Source organism: Psammomys obesus, unplaced genomic scaffold (genome assembly GCF_907164565.1).
Source record: "Psammomys obesus unplaced genomic scaffold, mPsaObe1.curated_primary_1811, whole genome shotgun sequence".
NCBI classification, from domain to species: Eukaryota; Metazoa; Chordata; class Mammalia; order Rodentia; family Muridae; genus Psammomys; species Psammomys obesus.
Genome location: NW_026593286.1, coordinates 44227419 through 44247070, shown reverse-complemented (window position 1 = coordinate 44247070; position 19652 = coordinate 44227419). Strand labels below are relative to the sequence as shown.

Here is a 19652-nt window from a genome sequence, read left to right as displayed (position 1 = left end):
TTCTTCTAGTTTCTTCTTCTTAGAACCATTAGTTGAAAATATCCGTTGAGCTACATGGAAGTATTGAGTAACAGATGCACAATGTTCACCTGACTCACTCTTTATACACGGGCTTATGTGCCCTATCCCAAAATGATCCCTACTCTACCAATTGCGAATTTTCTGGTTGAGGTTTTCAACTTGGTAGCCAGATGAGTGCGTGCAACCTGAGGATGAGTTAGGGGGTTGCTTATAAAAACAGTTTAAAAGATTCTGATTTACTGAATTCAGATGTGCAACTGGATTTAAGATAGCTAAGCTTACTGTCTGATTCTTTCACTTATAATCCACTGTACATTAATGTTCCCAGTATGACACTGAAAACATACGCTTTCAAGTACACCAGAAAGTTTGTTTGTACAAGCAAACAAACAAAAAATGAGACACTTGACCCTAGAATGCATATGGCACTCTCCCAGTAGAGCTTTTTCAAAGGAGAATGGCCTGTAACTCCTCATTTTTGTATAGAAGAAACCGTATATTTGTGTGTATCTATACATGAAAAAAAAAAAAAAAAAACTTGAGGCTTTACTAGGTTGGATATTAATCTTCCAGATATCTTCTGCTGTGCATGGGTACATTCATTCAATTTTTATAGTTCAAAAGATATTTCATTATTCATATCCTAATAGGAGTTAATAAAAATCTATTATCTTTAAGGTTAATAAAAGATACTCAGGCACTAGAATGCATGAGCTGAACATATTAAACTATTTAACTCTTCAGTTCCAAGAGGGAGGTGAAGACATCTCCATGTTGTCCTAACTAAGCCCCTTTCCAGGTTGAGCGACCCTTTCACAGAGATTACATGAGACCATTGGAAAACACAGGTATTTATATTATGATTCACAAACAGTAACAAAATTATAGCTATGAAATGGCAACAGAAATAATTTTGGGTTTAGGGCTCGCTACAACATGAGGAGCTGTATTAAAGTGTCATAGCATTAGCAAGGTTGGGAACCACGGTGCTACATAAACTGAGAAATACTGAGATTCACCCATCAATCTCTGTCCTTGAATATTGGATCTGAAATCTAAATTGGAGCTTGTTTGGTGGTAAAACTTGGGTCCAGAGAAGTTACTGGTTTTTTCTTCTTATACTCCTTCCATTTGTGAATATCAGTATACAAAAGTAAGAAAGTGTAAAAAAGTAACAAATATCACTTTAATTTTTCATCAGTTGTTGAAAGAATAGGATCTTTAAAGATCCTGGTCAAACAGGTGTCCCTCTTTGGTTTTCTGATGGATTTCACACAATGTGGTGTTAGTTCTAGATAGCCTTTCAATATGGCTTGAGAAGATGTGAATCAAGATGTGGAAGCAAAAGCCATGACAGTTGGGGAAGGTGCACTTCAGTGAGTTCCTGGATGTGTTTGAAAATACGGTATTGCAAAAAGAAATAAAAAAAGTGAGAGTTGGGCAATATAATGTTTATTATTAGCCCTTAGATTATCATGGCAGTATTATTTAACCCACTATCAGAAATAAGAAAACACGGACATCTGTTAGATTTTGTAATTGCCTATTTACCTTGGGAAGGGTTTCACCTATGCTGGCTCAATAACCTCACCATTCATCTCCCACGCCATGTACCTTAATCCTCCTCATCTGGTCTACCTTCCATCCATAATCCCACGGTATTTGCTTGTATTCTTCATCTGGAATTTTTCAGGCCATTATTGGAGTCCGTCCTTTCGGCCCATGTGGTTTTTTCTTCACACTAACCTATCCTGGCATCTTCCTCCCTCCTCTCTTCCCATCTGTCTGTCTTCCTGTGATTTTCGTGAACCCGAAGCCTGGGAATCTTAGCCATGCCTATCCCATTCTGCCCTGCCCAGGTATAGGACGTTTAATTAACCAATCAGGTATAATAATTTAGGCAGGCTTTCACAACAAAAACAGATTTACACAACAAGGATAGGCTCACACAAGGATAGGTTTATGTGAGAATGTGCCCTTCTGAGCAGGGAAAAGATCTTGGGGGCCAATAATTTACATTAGAATACATAACACCAGGCCAACCGCCAACAATTCCCCCTTTCTGTCTAAATAAAAGGCCATTTTTAAACAGTAAGAATAATTATGAAACAATTATAAAAACCAATAGGTAATACTGTATATATATAATACTACATATACTATATATATATATTCTAGTATTTGGCAAACCAAATACAGTGTTAGGACTCTGACTGCATTAGTTTGTGCCTTGTTGAGGAAACATGCTACTTCATTTTCTCCATGGTCGGTCACCCACTACCACGAAGTGGTACCCAGGGGCATAAAGTGGGAACTGCTGGGTAGCATTTCCAAAATATTTGGCACTAGTCAGATGTAGATTCAGAATTCCATGCCCACTGGGGATGAAGGAAAATGTGGAAGGTTTGGCAAGGGTCCATATGGTGGCAAGTCTGTGCAGTGGGTCACTGAACAGTAGGGCCCGCGGCAGGAGCCTAATAAACAGAGCTCCTTACTTAGCTGAGGAAAGGCAGCTGTGCAGTGACGAAATTAATGGTTTCATATTTTTTTAAATGGGTATTAAATGGAAGATAACATAATTATTTCCATTATGAACTGAGTTAGTCAATTGTATTTACATTGGAGTCAAAGGAGATTTGGAAGGAGTATAAACAACTTGATTTAAGGGTTGTTGTACAGACTTCTCAATTGCAATTGTCACTTGTTCTTGGCAAAGGAGGAAGAGGATGGATCCTGCTGTCAGTTAGGGGAAGGCACAGCTGAGGTAGAGATTAGCAAGCCCCCTAGAGCTCATTGCTTGCTGTTCATGCCACATTGTGCTGACAGTTCAAGTAGTGAGAATGCAGCCCCTTTTCTTTGTACCTTTATAGTACACTCTGAAGAGCTTTCTGTTAATGTGTCTGTAGCACAGAGGTTACAGCAACAGATGGAACAACACCTCACTGCTCATTCCCACAAGCCCTTCAATATCATCAGTTCCAACTTTTCTTTTCTTTTTCTTCAGAAAATTTCCTGTGTGCCCTCCTCGGTTGCTCTACAATGAGTGCCAAATCTGCCATCAGCAAGGAAATTTTTGCACCTCTTGATGAAAGAATGCTGGGAGCCGTCCAAGTCAAGAGGAGGACAAAGAAAAAGATTCCTTTCTTGGCAACTGGGGGTCAAGGAGAATATTTAACTTATATCTGCCTGTCAGGTAATGAAACTGAATAACAGTAGCAAAACAACTTTTGTTTTAAAAATGCTTAATTCTAAGGCCTCTGGGAGGATCATGTTCATTTGGTAATATCTGTCCTTCCACTGTTTACTTTTGTCTTTGTTGTCATCTCTCATCTTTATTTACTCTTGCCTTATCCTGTGTGGTTGAGATTTCATTGTATTAGAAAGATCTTGAAGTTCAGTCTTCCAATTGCCAAAGAGTTTCTGCAGAGCTTGGCAGGCATTTCTTTATTTGTTCTTTTCTTCAGAGGGAGTGTCTGTCCTTGGGGAGTTTTGTTTTAGAACCCTTCTTGGTATTTGGATAATTGTCACTACTAGCAGACTGAATTTCACTTGTTTTTTTCCTAGACTGTTGCCAACAATTAGTAATAGTTTTTTTTTTTGAGGCAAATATTGGTACTTTATGGAATAGGAGGAAGATTTCGTTCACAAATCATAGCTTTGCCTGACAGCCACTGCCTTGTGAAATATAACCATCTGTTTTCTAAGCTTAGAATTTTGTTGGATTATTATCTTTTTCTCTCTGTTTGTGATTTGAGGAGATCTGTGGGGTTTACTGTGGATACAAACCAAGTTTTTTTGAGATAAAAATCAAAATAAATTTTCCATGAGCTTCTGGGTAATGCTAAGCTAAGCACTAAGGGCATTTGTAATATTTCTCATAATAGGAATGATAAACTAAGCTTACAATAATTCATCTTTTACAAAATATTTTTGAGTTGTGGTTTGGGAATAAAACTTTAATTTTAAAACCCTCTTTTAGCTTTTCAAAAAAATCAAGAATCTGATAATTTAGTCAGAATTAAGCTCAAGGTATAAATAACTTTTCATTGATAAATATGAATTTATGACTATTTTAGATTAGAATGAAATGAAAACGTAGCACTTTGCTAAGCATGCCTTTACAAATGTTAGAAGAAAATTCTTTTATCTAGAGGGTGAGGGAATAAACCTGAAACACTACTCTCTCTTTCCTAAATTAGGGTTAGGTTGAGTCTTAGAAAATATTTGTGTTTCTTTAGTACAGTTATACTCTGACCAAATAGGTGATGAATTAAGAATCAGTGGCTGTTTTTTTTTTTTTTTTTTTTTTTTTTTATCTTTTCTCTTTTTGTTTTATGTGTTTGGGTGTTTTCCCTGCACATATATCTGTATGACGTGTGTGCAATGACAGTGGGGAGAAGAGGGAATCACATCTTCTGGAACTGGGGTTACAGACCTCTGTGAGTCACTAGGTGGGTGCTGGGATTGCATCCACTGTTTTTAATCACCAAGCTAAGTTCTCTAGTTTAAGGAAGCCTTTCTCAGTACCAGCCTAGGATTTTGTTGATAAGGTTAAGGTCTTAAAAATACTTTTATATTTTAAAATTTGGATCCTAGAGGTTCTTTTGTCGTTGTTGTTTTTGTTTGTACACTGTTTGCCGATGGTGTACAAAGTACATACCAATAATGTTGTTTTGTGTTTGGCTGAGCACAGACACATGATATTCTAACCTTTTAAAAGCTTGATTCTCTTCCCTGCTCTGAGATTTCATATAGAAACATAATTGAATGAAAAGTGCTTGGTCCAGAAGGCAGTTGAATTTAGTCTGGTGTGTACCTGTAACTGAAGGAAAACGATTTTGTTTACTTTTAGACATATATCATTATCTGCCTGTTCTATTCATGAAGTCTCTGAGAGTGATAATGGGGTTCTAACAGTGTCATCTCAGTGAAGCAGTGTAACCATGTCTCACAGAGTTGGAGATAATGGCCTGGGACTTTCAGTGGCATTCCTGTTACAATTACCAAGGCCTTTGAGTGGGAAGTTTGAGATGACAGTGTTTGTTTTTCCCTTGCCTTCTTATGAGGAAAATCCCTTGTTCTGAAAGTCTCCATACTTATCTTTTTTTTTTTTTTTTTTTTTTTTTACTTGTGAGAGGGTACATAAAGTAGATATGACAGCTTAGCAGACAGTAGAATGAAAACCAGGGCAGAAAAGAGCCAGGTAGCTTTGACACACACATTTATTGCATTATTCTTTTTTCCCTATAAAAGACAAAGTTACAGCTACTTTAATTTTCTGATTATGTACAGCTTGGAGGCATAGTAGTCATGATAAACTAAATGTTCTTTAACTAACAAGTAAATCAATATTTTTTATCTCTTATGTGCTGAGTGTCCTAGATGCTGGGGATATGGTTATAAAAAAAATATTCACTTTAGATGGGTTACTGTAGACATTAATTACTTTTTAAAAATCCACATAATTAAAAACTATGAGGAAGACAAAAAGGAAAAACGCATATGTACATGTCTGCAAGAATTAGGCTTGTTTGGAAGAAAGGGCTAAAGAGTTTTAGATTGGGTTGTGGATGGACGGCATTCCTGTAGAGGGATGGTAGTCTCAGTAGCTGCTTTTCTTCATTTCCTCTACATCACTAAGGACAGCTTTTTCGAAGCACAAGTAGGAGGTTTTAAAGTGAAAGCAAGGATGATAGCCTCTTCCTGCTCTTAGTGTAAATTGCCTGTGTTTTCTGGGAGGCCAACTCCTTCACTCATTGTAGTTTGGTAGATGAAAACCAGCTATTCATTTACAACAAACAACTTTTGTAGAAATTAGGTCTGCAAATAATGTTTAACCATCTTTTAAACATTATAAAGTGTCAAAATGAAGAAAAGAAGAAGTTGGAAAGTATGCATCTAGGCACTGGTGTACTAATATAGTATCTTAACTAGTGTTTATGTGATTTTTTTTTCAGTATCATACATAATTTATAATCTGAGAACCAGAGGTCTGTGACTTAGCTGTGACATTTTGGAAGGAGAAAGGTGCTCAATCCAATTTATTCACAATGCAATTAAATTTTACAGTTTCTCACTGGACAACCTGGTCAACTTTTTTTTTTTTTGATAAATCAGTTCATATACGCTGGCCACACAGGTTTTTTCGTTGTTGTTTGTTTGTTCTGCTTTTTTTCTCATTCATCCATCTATCTATCTATCTATCTATCTATCTATCTATCTATCTATCTATCTATCATCCCAAAGGGAACTTACCCTCCTCTCCTCCCACCCAGTCCCTCCCTCTCACCTCTTCTCCCTATGCTCTCCTCCCTTTCTTCTCAGAGAAGAGGAGACCTCCCATGAATATCAGCCTGCCTTGGCATATCAAGTAGGACTGGGTGGGTCTTCTTCTGTAGAGGCTAGACAAGGCAGGCCAGTTAGGGGAAAGGGATCCAAGTGCAGGCAACAGAGTCAGAGGCAGCCCCTGCCATCCCAGCACTTTGGAGGCAGAGCAAGTGGATCTCTGAGTTCCAGGCCAGCCAAGACTACACAGAGAAATCCTGTCTCAACAAAACAAAACAAAACAAAACAAAACAAAACAAAACAAAACAAAACAAAACAAACAAATAAAAAATGTTTATATGAAAGTCTTACGAAGCGAAACAATCACAGTACTATATAGTTAGCTGTGTACTTTATAAATCCATTACATTTACAAACGAGGCACCTAACTGCAGAGAATTACTGACATGTTTGTGATCATGACAACCCAGTGTCACATTGTTCTGCTTTGTGGAATCAGGAATTCCACGAGCCAAGAACTCTGTCTTTTGTTACACATACTGCTGTACACATGGCACATATTGTTACAATATCAGGAAATCTAAACAGAACAGTATGGGTGTGAGCTGAGGACCATACTTGTACCAACAGTAATTTTCCCACCATGCAAGACACTTTTCACACAGCATATTGGGCAGAATTTCCTTACTACCAAAAACCACAATTAAAAAAAAATTAATTTTTTTTTCCACAGTCCTGCCATGTTGCCCACGGCTGGCTTCAAACTCCTATATTCAAGTGATTCTCCCATGTCAACTTCCCAAGAAATTGCATTCATAGGCCCCCAACTTTGTGCCTCGTTTAATGTTTTATGATTCTTGCTTAGTTGCATACCTGTCCATTTATCCAAGTCTTTCTCTGTGAATCAATTCATACTGTGTTTTTTAATGATTTTTCAAATTAAATTTCAGCATAGCCACAACTTTACTTCCCTCAGAACATAACGGTGTATATATCAGTAACTAGAGTTCAATATTTGTTTACATTTTTTAATATCATCCCCCTAGGTTAACTCTGGAATGGTATACAAATGCTTCCATACTAAAATACCTTTATAATTGGCATTCCTTACATATCAGTTCCTAGTTTTTCCTCTTATCAATGATAAAAATGAAAAAGACTAGTAATAAAAATTAAAAAGGCCAGTAATGCAGAGTGCTATTAAGCATGCTGTGCAAAGTGAGCTCTAATGGTCATGGGAACCTAAAATCGATGTAACTACTTTGGCTGGAAATTTGGCAGTTTTTAATGAAGACAAAGATGTATCCCTATCCTAGCCATATACATAGAGAAATAAAATTTCTTATCTGCATGAAGGCTTATACAGTATAGCTCATAATTTTTATTCATACCCACAACAACCAGAGATAATTAAAATTTCCACCCACATGTTGAGTGAATAAACAAAATATTTTTTATTTGCTCAGTAGAATTTTTCTAACAGTGAAAAGACATGAACTACCAATACCTGTAGCCATATGGAGATATGTGTGAAAACACCATTAGGTTGTTCAAAGCTAGAGCTGTAAGTTTTTCTGAGTTCCTCATAGCACCTTGCACATTGCTGGCTATACATATATGTATATAAGCAGTACATACTAAGTGTGTATTGGAGGCTTATTGGAGGCTGTTTGGATTTCTGACTTATTATTTGCCTGATTAGGGTATAGACTTGCCTTGGAACTATTAATACATTCAAAGGATAAAGGCAAAACTTACCTCCCCATGATAATTTGAGTCTATAAATTAAAGATGAAACATGCTAAATTAAAATTACTTTATCTTTACAGTTCAGTTTTCTTCTGAACATTTTATAATCTCATCCTTACAACCTGTTTACTTAATCCTGTTTTACTTTGGTATGTATAATATTTGATACTAGTTTTTATATCCACAAACAGATAAGCTTTTTCCCTTGCTGTCACTCTGTCACCAGAAGAAACACATGGAAAATAATTTTTGTGATTAGTACATTCTTTTACATATCCTGTTGAAACAGAAAACCTTAGTACTTTTAAATCATTTTAGATTTGAAGAAAGAACCAGATCGTCTCATTAAAAAGTTCTGAATACACTCTGATGAAGTAATTTATGTGCATGTGCTCCTTGAAGGCTGTACTGGATTAGGAGGATGGAAGCTGGTGATTCTGCCTTGCGGACAGTAACTGTAGGTATTCCTTGGAGTAACCCCAGAACCTTTCAAGGAACAAATGGCCCCTTCCAGGATGCACTAACTTCAGCAGGAGGTTTGGCAAAGAACATCTGCATCTTGCAAGTAGTAAATGCATGGGGCTCACAATTAAGGTTGAAACATTTTACTCTTTGATTGAATTGCACTGCGGATTGTCCACTGTAATATTTGACACAGTGACTTATTTGGGTACTCAATTTTATTTTAAAAAATACTTTTTAGTCCCCTTGTTTTCTGACTCTGGTTAAAGTTCTACAGTTTTATATATTTCCATTAAAAAAAATCTAGGCTGGTGCTATAGTACCCCATACCTCTGACTTAGCTCAGGAGAGTGTGGTATTTGAAGGGCAGATTCTTTGTTTATAGGCGATAGAGAAGTGTAACTTTTTATATGCACAGTATCTTCCTATTTGTGTCTAAAGTGTTGATTAACAGCCTTTTCTACAGGTGTTGTGCTTGTCAGGGTAAGCGTCTGTTATGAAGATTTGATATCTAAGATCAGCCATTAAAATTAAGTAACTTTGGAATACAAAACAAAGTTTCCTTAGTATCTTACTTCTGTGACTTTTCTTGATTTTTCTTATTTTTATTTTTTGATTTTATAAAACTTCAATTTTCATTGTGATATTTACTGAGAATTTTGGTCTTTGTGATAAAGGAACATTTGGTTAAAATAGTAACCACCAGTTATGTGGAATCAAACATGAGGATTTTCTTCTCATGTTTTCTGGGCTATAGACTTAGCCAGTATGATCCTGTATAAATGGTCTCTTTGCAGCTCCCTTTGTCAGTTGAGTTCCTGTAGCAGGCATGGTTCCATTCCTCTCCCAATATTCACTCATTCTACCATTAAATAATACTGTGAAGTAGTTATGTCTCATTCTGTAGGTGAGAAACTGAAGACAGGCATGGATTAGCTTGCTTAAAATCATTGTCATGCTAGCAGTACCTGGGTTGGAATCTGGGTAGTTTGATTCTAGTTTGTGTTCTCATAGTGACTGTGTTCTGCTTTCTTTTGGGAGGTATAAGTTATGTGAGAAAAGAGTTCCAAAACCAGGCATTGTTCCTCACTTCTCAAGCAGCTGAGGACTATTTCTTTGCATTCTCTTGTCTCCTACAGGTTTATGCTTTTGTTTTGGCTATATGGTAAGATCTGTAAACAAAGCTGTTAAACCTATGCACATTCAAAGATGCTATTGGCAGATGTATGTGAATCTTAGAAAGGAACTGCTCACGGGAATTCATTGTCTCCTCATAGTGACCTGACTATGAACAAAGTCAGATTGTTCATTTGTAAAATGCAAGTGTTCTTAGATGTTTTTATGATTTTAGTTCATTTCTTGTGAAACTTGACGGTAATATCATTATCTTTTTAAAGTCCCTTTGAACAGAACGGCCCAGCAATAGACAACAAAGAAGTCAATGTGTACCATCTCAGGTAATCTTCACACCAGCTTCTGTTCTTTCTACTCTAGAGATGACACAGCCGGGGCTGAGTGGATAAATGCACAGCATGCAGCTGAGCAGCTACAGAACATAGTGCTGAGACCACACACAAGACTTTCTCCTCCAAAGTATACACACTTTTAAATAGTTTTTTCCACGACAGGGCTAGGCCTAAGGAACAGAGCTCTCCTATTCCCTCAACACAACGTGATTACATTCTTTGAGCAGAATGTTCTGGTCTCTGGGGACCTAGAGGAAGTACTGGCAGGCACTTCAGCTTTTCCAGTGGTTTAGCACGACAGCAGAGTTTTCTTTTTCCATTCTCTCTTGTGTGTGTTCCAGGACCTAAACCAGATGGAAACCATGGAAAGCTCTTGACAGAGGCCAGTGCCAAAACATTTCATTTTAAAAGGAAACACCATCTGTGCACTCTCCCACCACCCAACCCTCTGTTACCAGGAGCAGTTTCACAGCTGATTCACTCACTTGTGTTGGTTTTGATTAGTTTTCACTAATTGCAAAGGTAGAACAAGTGGCTAGGGAGCCCTAAGGCAGAATTCCCTTTGCAGTATGGCTGGAAAGGCAAGGGGTTGTAGATATCCCAACAGCAGCTGACCAAGGAAGGGCTTTGTGCACATGATTCTCTGTTTGGGGTTTTTTTAAGTTTGTGTTCTTACAAGGGTGGTGCACATTGCTGTAGTCTGAGATATCACCATCTGGGATTTGCCAGTACCATTGTGGGTAGAAACATGGATCCTAAGAGTCTCTCTTGCTCCTTACATTTCTACCCCCGACATTCACCTGAGGTCTGCTAAGATACTGATTTCTGACTTTGCTGAAGCTTTGGGGCTCAGGGTTTTGATCTCTAAAATGGGAGTGATATCTGTACTTGAGAGTAGTTTGAAAGGTTCTGTATGTATCTGCGTAGTGCCTGAAACATAGATGGCATTCACCTTGAGCAGTGTCAGCTTTCTGTTGGGTAGTGCTAGTTAATCTGCCGTTTTTTAAAATGTCCTGACTGTATCATATGGAGCACTGTCATACAGCAGATAAGAAATGGTTTACCTCCTCCTCCTTGGGCCTGGCTGCTTCGGCTTCACTGCCTCTCCTTCTGTGGGCCACCCAACAATAATCCCGCTCATTCTGATCCTTGGTTTCTAAGTCAGCTTCTCTTAATTCTCTTTAGTCCAAAATGTATTTCCAGCCTTCCTCTCCACCTTCCACTACTTGTCAGCTTCACATGTATTCAGGGTTTGGGCTGAAAACTTCCACTGAAATCTCCTAAGTGTTTGTGTATTGCAGGGTGTGTTGGACATTGAAGTCAATTGTGTTCAGGCCTTTATATCTAACTACATTAGGAGTAAGAACTGCCTTAGTTCATCAGGTTCCTGTCCCTGAAATGAGAGATGTTATTTTCCTACACCTATCTTCACTACATCAAAAGAAAAATTAAAACAAAATGGAACAAAACATTCTCTGAGGTCAGTCAAGTGCACTGTTAATCAAACAACAGAAGTGGGAGAGGCTGACATAGATGCCTGGGGCCTACCTTTTTTTTTTTTTTAAGGCAGCTCAGTTTCTTGTTTATGTTTCTGCAACTCTTTCCTGTTACTGTGTGTGTGTGTGTGGGGAGATGGTGGGGAGGAGAGAGACAGAGACAGAGACAGTAGCAGAGACTATGATTGATTGACATTGTACCCTAGTCAGTCATGCTAAATCATATGCAGTTTGGGGAAGAAACTATAAATGACCAGAAGCATCCAGCACTTGGCAGGTTTTCCAGGACCACGAAGCTCAGCTAGCTTCTCCATTCTAGGCATACGTGAGCTTCCAAACAACTCCATACTGGCACTCAGCACTCACTGTGGGGGTCCTCAGTTCTGTTCTAACCACCAGATTCGAGACTCTTACGGGGGTGGGCTTTAGCAGAGTGGCCCTCTCCCACTGCTGCTCCATAATGCATCAGTCAGGGCTGACTCTGGAGTTTAAATGACATTAGCAGCTGGGACTTCCTTTGACTCTTTACAGAAGCTATTGTTACAATCAGATGCTTCTGGTGTCTCTCTCTCAGTTCCCTTTGAATTCAGTAAATTGCTGAGCAGAAGATTTTATTCTACCTAATGGCCCAGTTACCAAGAAGAAAATAGAGACATTTCTCTCATCTTCAGACTCTTAGGGTCATCCAAAATGAGCAGCTTTAGCCCTCTGTTCCCTACTAATGCTTTGCCATGGACCAAAATTGATTGATTTCAAAATCCAATTTTGGGGGCTGAAGAGATGGTTCTCAAATTAGGAGCACTGGCTGCTGTTGCTGAGGCTCTCAATACCCACATGGTGATTCACAAGGTTTGGCCCCAGGGAGATCTGATGTTCCCTTCTGACTGCTGCAGCCATTTGCTTGCAAATGATGTGTATATGTATGTGTGTGTGTGTGTGTGTGTGTTTGTGTGTGTGTGTATGCATATACATATATATGCAGGTTAAACTCTCATACACACAAAGTAAATTAAATTATTCTAATTGTTTTAAAACTAAGTCCTTCAGAATCCCTTTAAAGTATTCTATTCATCATGTATATTTTACAATTAGTGAACAATACTCATGCTATTTAATGTTGTTCCCTTTCAACCTCCTCGATATATATAAGACACTTGAAACTTTTAGGATTATGCTGCAACTTGATTTCCACACATATGTAAGGATCTATATAAGTATATCATCATGTGTGTGTTTGCAGAAAAAAGGGAGAAAGTATGTGAAATACCTAGAGTCCAGGCCTACCATGTTGCAAAAGAGGAGCTTAGAAGTCTGGTTGTCCTGAAAGACATTTTCTATTGTGTTTGTCAGATCAGGTATGAGAGAAGTAATAAATATGCACCAAAACTGTTTATGTTTTTATTTTAGGTCAGTGCTTTGGTCAATAATTTACTTTGACATTTTATCAGACACACCATCTAAACCTACAAAGCAATTCTGTAGAAAAATAGCTTCTTAGGATTTTCCCCACAACTCTAGATTTTGATGTCCACAAGGAACCCATATTCATTCCCAAAGTTAATTTCAAGAACAAGAACAAGGATCACAGAGATTGAATGGATGGCTCAGCACCACAGAACTACTACACATAGGCAAAAGAAGACAAATTATATTTCACCTCTGGCCAACCTGATTTTTTACTCTGGCTGTAGCAGATTAGATGAAGAAGGGATGAGTTCAGGTGAGTTTGACTTAAGCGGCCAAGGTGAACTTCAAGATGTATCTCTGCAGTTCCTGCTCACACCAAGACAGAGTGTATAACACAAAGCTGTAGCACACTCTTGGTCAGCTAGGGATCAGGGAGTCATCTGTCTCTTTTAAGGTCGAATTATTGATAGGATATGAGTTCATCTATAAAAGGCAGGTGCGTGGATTAGCCCTTTTCTCTGCCAATTCCTTCTACAAATGGAGACCAAGTGCACAAGGAAAGTACTTTGAAAGGAAAAAGCCTGGTGTCATTTTATTTTTGTCTTTAATTTAATAGCTCATCAACTCCCAGTGAGTGCTATTCACATACTTCTAGGTGTGGGGCCATTCACTGGAGTGTGAGTCAACCTACCATGAGCTGCATTCTAAAAATATGACTCTCCCTTCCCCAGAAACCATCAGTTAGGGGTGGGAGACCATGAGCACGCACCTCATGCTAGAGTGTTGAGTGGCTTGATCTTGTGCAGCTCTACTTCTCCGTGTTCAGTAACATATTCAGTTCTGTGGAATATATACATATATATATATATATATACATATATATATTCCTAATATATATATATGTATATATATATATATATATATATATATATATATATATATATATATGAAGCCTCTATGACAGTAGGTTTTGATATGGCTTTTCAAAGGGCCTTTACTCTGCACTCCAATCCTTCTCCCTGCTTAATCATCCTATTTTAGTTTGCCTTTATCTCTTTATGACACTATACTATGAAGTTAAATTCAATTTCCTTGGAAACCCCATTTCCTTGAAATATTCCTTCATTCTACCCTAATCCCTTAATAGCTACCTTTGTGGTGATTTATATCAATACATACATGTCCAAAACTTAAAAGCATAAACACATACCTAAAGCATCCACAAAGGTGAGAAAGTAATACATTTGTCTTTCTTAGGTCTGGAATACCGCATTCAGAATGATTGTTTCTAGTTCCATCTATTTATCTTCAAACTTCCTAATTTCATTTTTCTTAACAGCTGGTTAATATTGCATAAATGTACTTAAAAAATGAACAACAAGAAAACAAATTACCCTACTTAAAAAGTGACTACAGAACTAAACAGAAAATTCTCAAAAGATGAAACAAAAATGTCTGGACTGAGACACTTAATGAAATGTTCAATATCCTTAGCCATAAAGGAAATTTAAATAAAAACTATTTTGAGATTTCATCTTATCCCTGTCAGAATGGGCAAGATTAGTAAAACAAATAACAGCTCATGATCATAAGGATATAGGGAAACGGGAACATTCACTCATTTCTGGTAGAAATGCAAACTTGTACAACTACTATGGAAATCAGTGTGACAGTTTCTCAGGAAGCTGGGAATAGATCTACCCCAAAATCTACCTAAAGGACTCTATATCCTACTACAGAGACATGTACTTGTCCATTCTGTTCAATTCACTATTAATAATAGCCAGAAACTGGAGACACCCTCCATATTCATCAGCTGATGAGTGTATTTGAAGTTTTTTAATGATTTGTAGTGAAATAAAGTGAAGTCCCAGATTCCTGACTAGAGTTCTGAGAAGTGATAGTTTTGCCTACTATAAATAATGGCCAGTGGACTCTAATCAATTTGTAAACAATCTGGCTTAAAAGGTAGATGCTTGACATGGTGAGCCTATGAACACAAGTGGTGCCTGTCACAGTGGTTAGCACCTAGTGTCTTCAAAAATCATACCAGTGATTGCGCCCCACTCCAAGTTGTCTGTTCTCCTGAAACCTGGCTGATACAATTGTGTCAGTTCTAAGGTTTGTTTTGAATTCAACTTCATGGAAACATGTGTAGCTCTGACTTGGAATGTTATTGTTGAGCTGAGGTTTATTCAATTTGGGAGCTTCTTGGCCTTTTGTGGCAATTTTTAAAAAAGGAAAACTGGAGAGAGATCCAAGATGGTAGTGCCTATCGCATACCATGTCTGATCAGCAGGGTAGCAGTGACTGCAGAACAACCAACAGAAATACAGGAAGATACAGTCAAACAGATTGTGGCCTTTAGAGAGGAAATAATTAAATCACTGAAAGAAATAAAGGAAAGATAAAACAAACAGGTAAAGGAATTGAATGAAAGGCAGGAAAACAGTTGAAGGAAATCAACAAAACGGTTCAAGATCTGACAAGGGAAATAGAAACATTAAAGAAAGTGCAAACTAAAGAACTCCTGGAGAGGAAGAACTTAGGGAAGAAAACAGGAACTCCAGAGGTAAGCATCTCCAACAGAATACAAGAGATGGAGGAAAGAATCTCAGGTGCAGAAGACACAGTGGAAGAAACTGATTCATCCCTCAAAGAAAATGTTAAATCTCAAAAAACTCCTCACATAAAACATCCAAGAAATCAAGCAGACCATGAAAAGAAGAAACCTAAGAATAATAGGAATAGAGGAAAAAGAAGATCTTTGTATCCAAGGCCCAGGAAATATTTGCAACAAAATCATAGAAAATGTCTCCTATTTAAAGAAAGAGATGACTAAAGCATACAAGAATTCTACAGAACACCTAATAGATTAGACCAAAAAAGAAAATTCTCCTGACACATAATAATTAAAACACTAAATGTGCACAACAAAGAAAAAATATTAAAAGCTGCAAAGGAAAAATGCCAAGTAACATATAATAGCAAACTGATCAGAATCCCACCTTACTTCTCAACAGAGACTTTGAAAGGCAGAAGGGCCTGGATCTCTACATGTAAAAAAATGCTAATAGATCCATATTTATCACCGTGCACTAAAGTTCAAGTGAATCAAAGACCTCAACACAAAACCAGACACACTAATTCTGTTAAAAGAAAAAGTGAGGAAGAACCTTGAACTCATTGGCACAGGAAACAACTTTTTGAACAGAACACCAACATTTCAGGCTCTAAGATCAACAGTTGGGACCTCATGAAACTGAAAAGTTTCTGTAAAGCAAAGGACACTGTTGATAGAATAAAACAACACCCTACAGACCAGGAAAAGATCTTCACTAACCCAACATCTGACAGAGGGCTAATATCAAAAATATATAAAGAACTGAAGAAGTTAAACACTAACAAACCAAATAATCCAGTTAAAAAAGGGTTATAGAACTGAACAGAGAATTATCAACAGAGAAATATGGAGTGGTGGAGAAACACTTAAAGAAATGCTCAACATCCTTAGTCATCAGAGAAATGCAAGAGGGCCTCCTTTGCTGATACAGCAATGTCCTTGGTTTCTGGATAGGCAGTTCTGTGGGGACTAGTGCTTTTTCTTTTTTGTATATGATTATGTATTTCTGTTAGACAATCTAATGCTTATGCATAGATTGTTTGTTTCAGTGTTGCTATGCCAACCTTCTTTAGGAAAGACATTTTGAACTTAAATTCCAACACAGTGGGCCCACACCCACTAGTTGCATTCCGAGGCATCTTGCTCATGCCTGAAACTATGTGTAGTGTTGAACCCTATGTGTATGTGCTGTTCTCTGCAGCATCCTTATGACCTAATTTAACTAACAAATTAATAAAGAGAAAAATAAGCAAAATAATAGTAAACAATTTTAACAGTATACTGTAATTAGGTATTAAAAACCTGAGTTTATTTTTGGAATTTTTCATTTACTACTTTGCACTGCTGTTGACCACTGATAACTGAAACTAAGGGAAGCTAAAGCAGTGATGCAGGAGATTGCTGTGTTCTGAGACATTCAGAGGCACCACATCTTCCAAGACAAAACTCAGTGATAAGCCTCTCTTCACCGGAGTTGGGAGCTCCTACATTTACCACTTTTTTCCTCTCTCCAGAAACAGTTAGCCCTGAAGTTGAAGTCTATTTCCTTTCCTTTTCATCACTGCACATCAAACTGGAGCCTTATGTGGGGTAGACACCCCATCACTGAACTGTGTCCTGAGCTTTGTACTCCTTTTTTTGAGTTTTAGACACTAGGGAGGGCCAGCCCTGTTCTGCTTGTTTCCTCAGCTATCCCTGGCTACTTAGATGCCCTTTGCTTGCTACTGTCTCTGCATTCTATCATGCCATCTGCTACTTCATTCTGGAATCTCTCTGTCTCCCTCCTCACTGGAACTCTCAAAAATCAACTTCTCAGTGGGTCTGTTAGTCAAGAAATATTACAGTTTATGATACCTTTGTCAGTGCTAATGGACACATTTCCCTGGGGTTTGTCCCTGTACAAGTGACATTGGAAAGCAGTAGTACTAGTGGTTCCACCTTTTTGCGTTTATCGAGCAATGATTATTCTCCATTCTGTGCTTTCTTAAAGTTTACATTTGGAGTTGGTACACACAATATGACAAATTCCTGGACTACCATCTTGGTCACTGTACCTGTGCTCAGAACTTTTTGTGTGGTGTGAAATTGATGTTTAGAAGGTAGCCCATTGCATGGCTTTGTATTAACATTTTTATGTATGTGTGTGTGTGTATTGTGTGTGTGTGTGTGTGTGTGTGTACAAGTGTATGTGTGTTTTAACAGAAAATAGTAATGAGAACACAAAACTTGATGCCAAAGAGACTTGTGTTATCCATTGTCATAGCTTGGCTCTCTAGCAGCAAGAACACAGCAATGACTCCTTTAGTTTCAGAAGTCGTGTTTGTGTGGTTTTAAAAATCTCTACATAGCTGGCCTAACAAATATATATTGTTTTTGGTTGCCATTGTGATGAGAGAAATTTTATTGTCAAGAAATTTTATTTCTACATAATGTTTCAAACTTCCTTCTTTCCTAAATCTCATTTTATTTTGAGCTACAACATAACTCTGTGGACACTGATGTCAGGAGCAGAAAAGAACCTTTCTCCATTTAATGTGCTTTTTGTGCCTTTGCTGGAAATAGCAGGTTGTGAGCATGGGGAGAGTTTGGCAGAAATGACTTCAGATTTCCTTGTGACAACTTTTAATTTTTGTAGATATAAGAATAGACCACTGGGACTCAAATATCTTCAGGGATATAATGCATGTTTTACACAAATCAGCCAGTGTCTTATCAACTAGTTAGCATTACAACCAGTTCTGTATTAAAAATGAAATTTGACTTGAAATCATTACTTACATTTAGTTTAATATTTAGATGACTGTTACTTCTGGTTCTTGTTTAGTGACTGAAACTTTGTGGAGAAACATTTTCCTAAATTTTGTGGGGGTCAGAAAAACAGAGCTGTCTGTGTACAGTAGAGTTTAGGAATATTATATGAGTGATAAGCCACTTCTAAGGAGAATCTCTTCCATTGTTCCAACAGTACCAGTGTGGGGAAACATGTGGCCCAGTATGGTTGAAGTGACAGAGTCTGCAGTTCTTACATTTCTGAGTTGGCAGTGTCTTTCTTAGGGGAGTAATTTTGTAAGAGCAGAGGCTTGGAGGAGGGAGACACATGGACTTTCTAGCTATAAAGCCTTTCAAAATCACAAATTCACTTGGCCATTTAGAGCCCTAATTATATGAAGGCTGATTGTGAAACTGGTGTATGGTGGTTCACACCTATAATTTTAACACTCAGAGGCTGCAGCAAGTTCAAGGTCAGTCTGAGCTACATAGCGAGACCTGTCTAAAAACGTCAAATCAAACAATTGAAAAAAATACTTATTTAAAAAATTTGAGCACTATCCTGAGATATCAGTGACAAGCTGATGAAGTTTAACCTAAAAGACCAGATGTGTGGGAAGGCTGAGAATGCCAGACTGCTGGGTGCTGTATGAGAGCCTGCTGGTCATACCCAGCTCACTTTATATCTTGGCCATGTCTGTCTAGCTCTGATCACAGAACGTGCTCAACCTGTGAGAACTGCTTTTCTCTCCTGTTGCAGGATATTTGATCTCATTGTGAAGCTAGAATGTGAACTGTAAAAAACTGTTTCTAATTGTGGTATGGCTAAGCCGTTGATGTTGGAGCTTTCTGTTTACTGTAAATAATTACTTTCGGTGTGGCTCAGCTCTAGCGCACACCTTTAGTGCAAGAGCTAAGAATTAAGTAAAGTTAATTCAAGGTCAAGAGGTTGAGCAAGCACCCAGCTGACAGGGATTAAACAGTTAAGAAGGACAAGGAGAGGAAGGTATTTAGGACATTGGAGAAATAGGAAGGCTTTTTTCTTCTGAGATGACATGAGCTAAGTAAGAAGGGCTTTTTCCTTCGGGGATGTCAGCTTGTTGTAAGCAGTGATTAATATTTACTATAGGTTTATCTTCTAGTAAAGCTTGCTGTTAATCTTAAACAGCTGTATAACCAAATCACCACACAGAGACTGGGTTTTTAGGTAACCTAGAACACAATGCTGGGCAATATTTACTCCTTTCTAAACCTCCAAGCCCTTAAGTTTCCTAACATTTAGATTTCCCACATTATACTTGCTTTTTGTGAAATCTTAGGTCTGGTTCATGCTCACGTCCTCCAAGATCTCTCCTCCAGCTCTCCTCTCCTCAT

The 19652-nt window shown here is 37.8% G+C and overlaps 1 protein-coding gene across 2 annotated transcripts in view; it reads left to right on the top strand.

Moving 5' to 3' along the window:
* Stxbp6 (syntaxin binding protein 6) overlaps positions 1–19652 on the top strand; it is a 275222-nt gene that overhangs the window by 51872 nt on the left and 203698 nt on the right. For both annotated transcript variants that reach the window (XM_055616919.1, XM_055616918.1), the window contains exon 2: positions 3026–3214. In XM_055616919.1, coding sequence (XP_055472894.1) covers positions 3061–3214 — 154 coding nt within the window. In that variant the 5' untranslated portion in view covers positions 3026–3060. The remainder of the gene's footprint in view (positions 1–3025; positions 3215–19652) is intronic.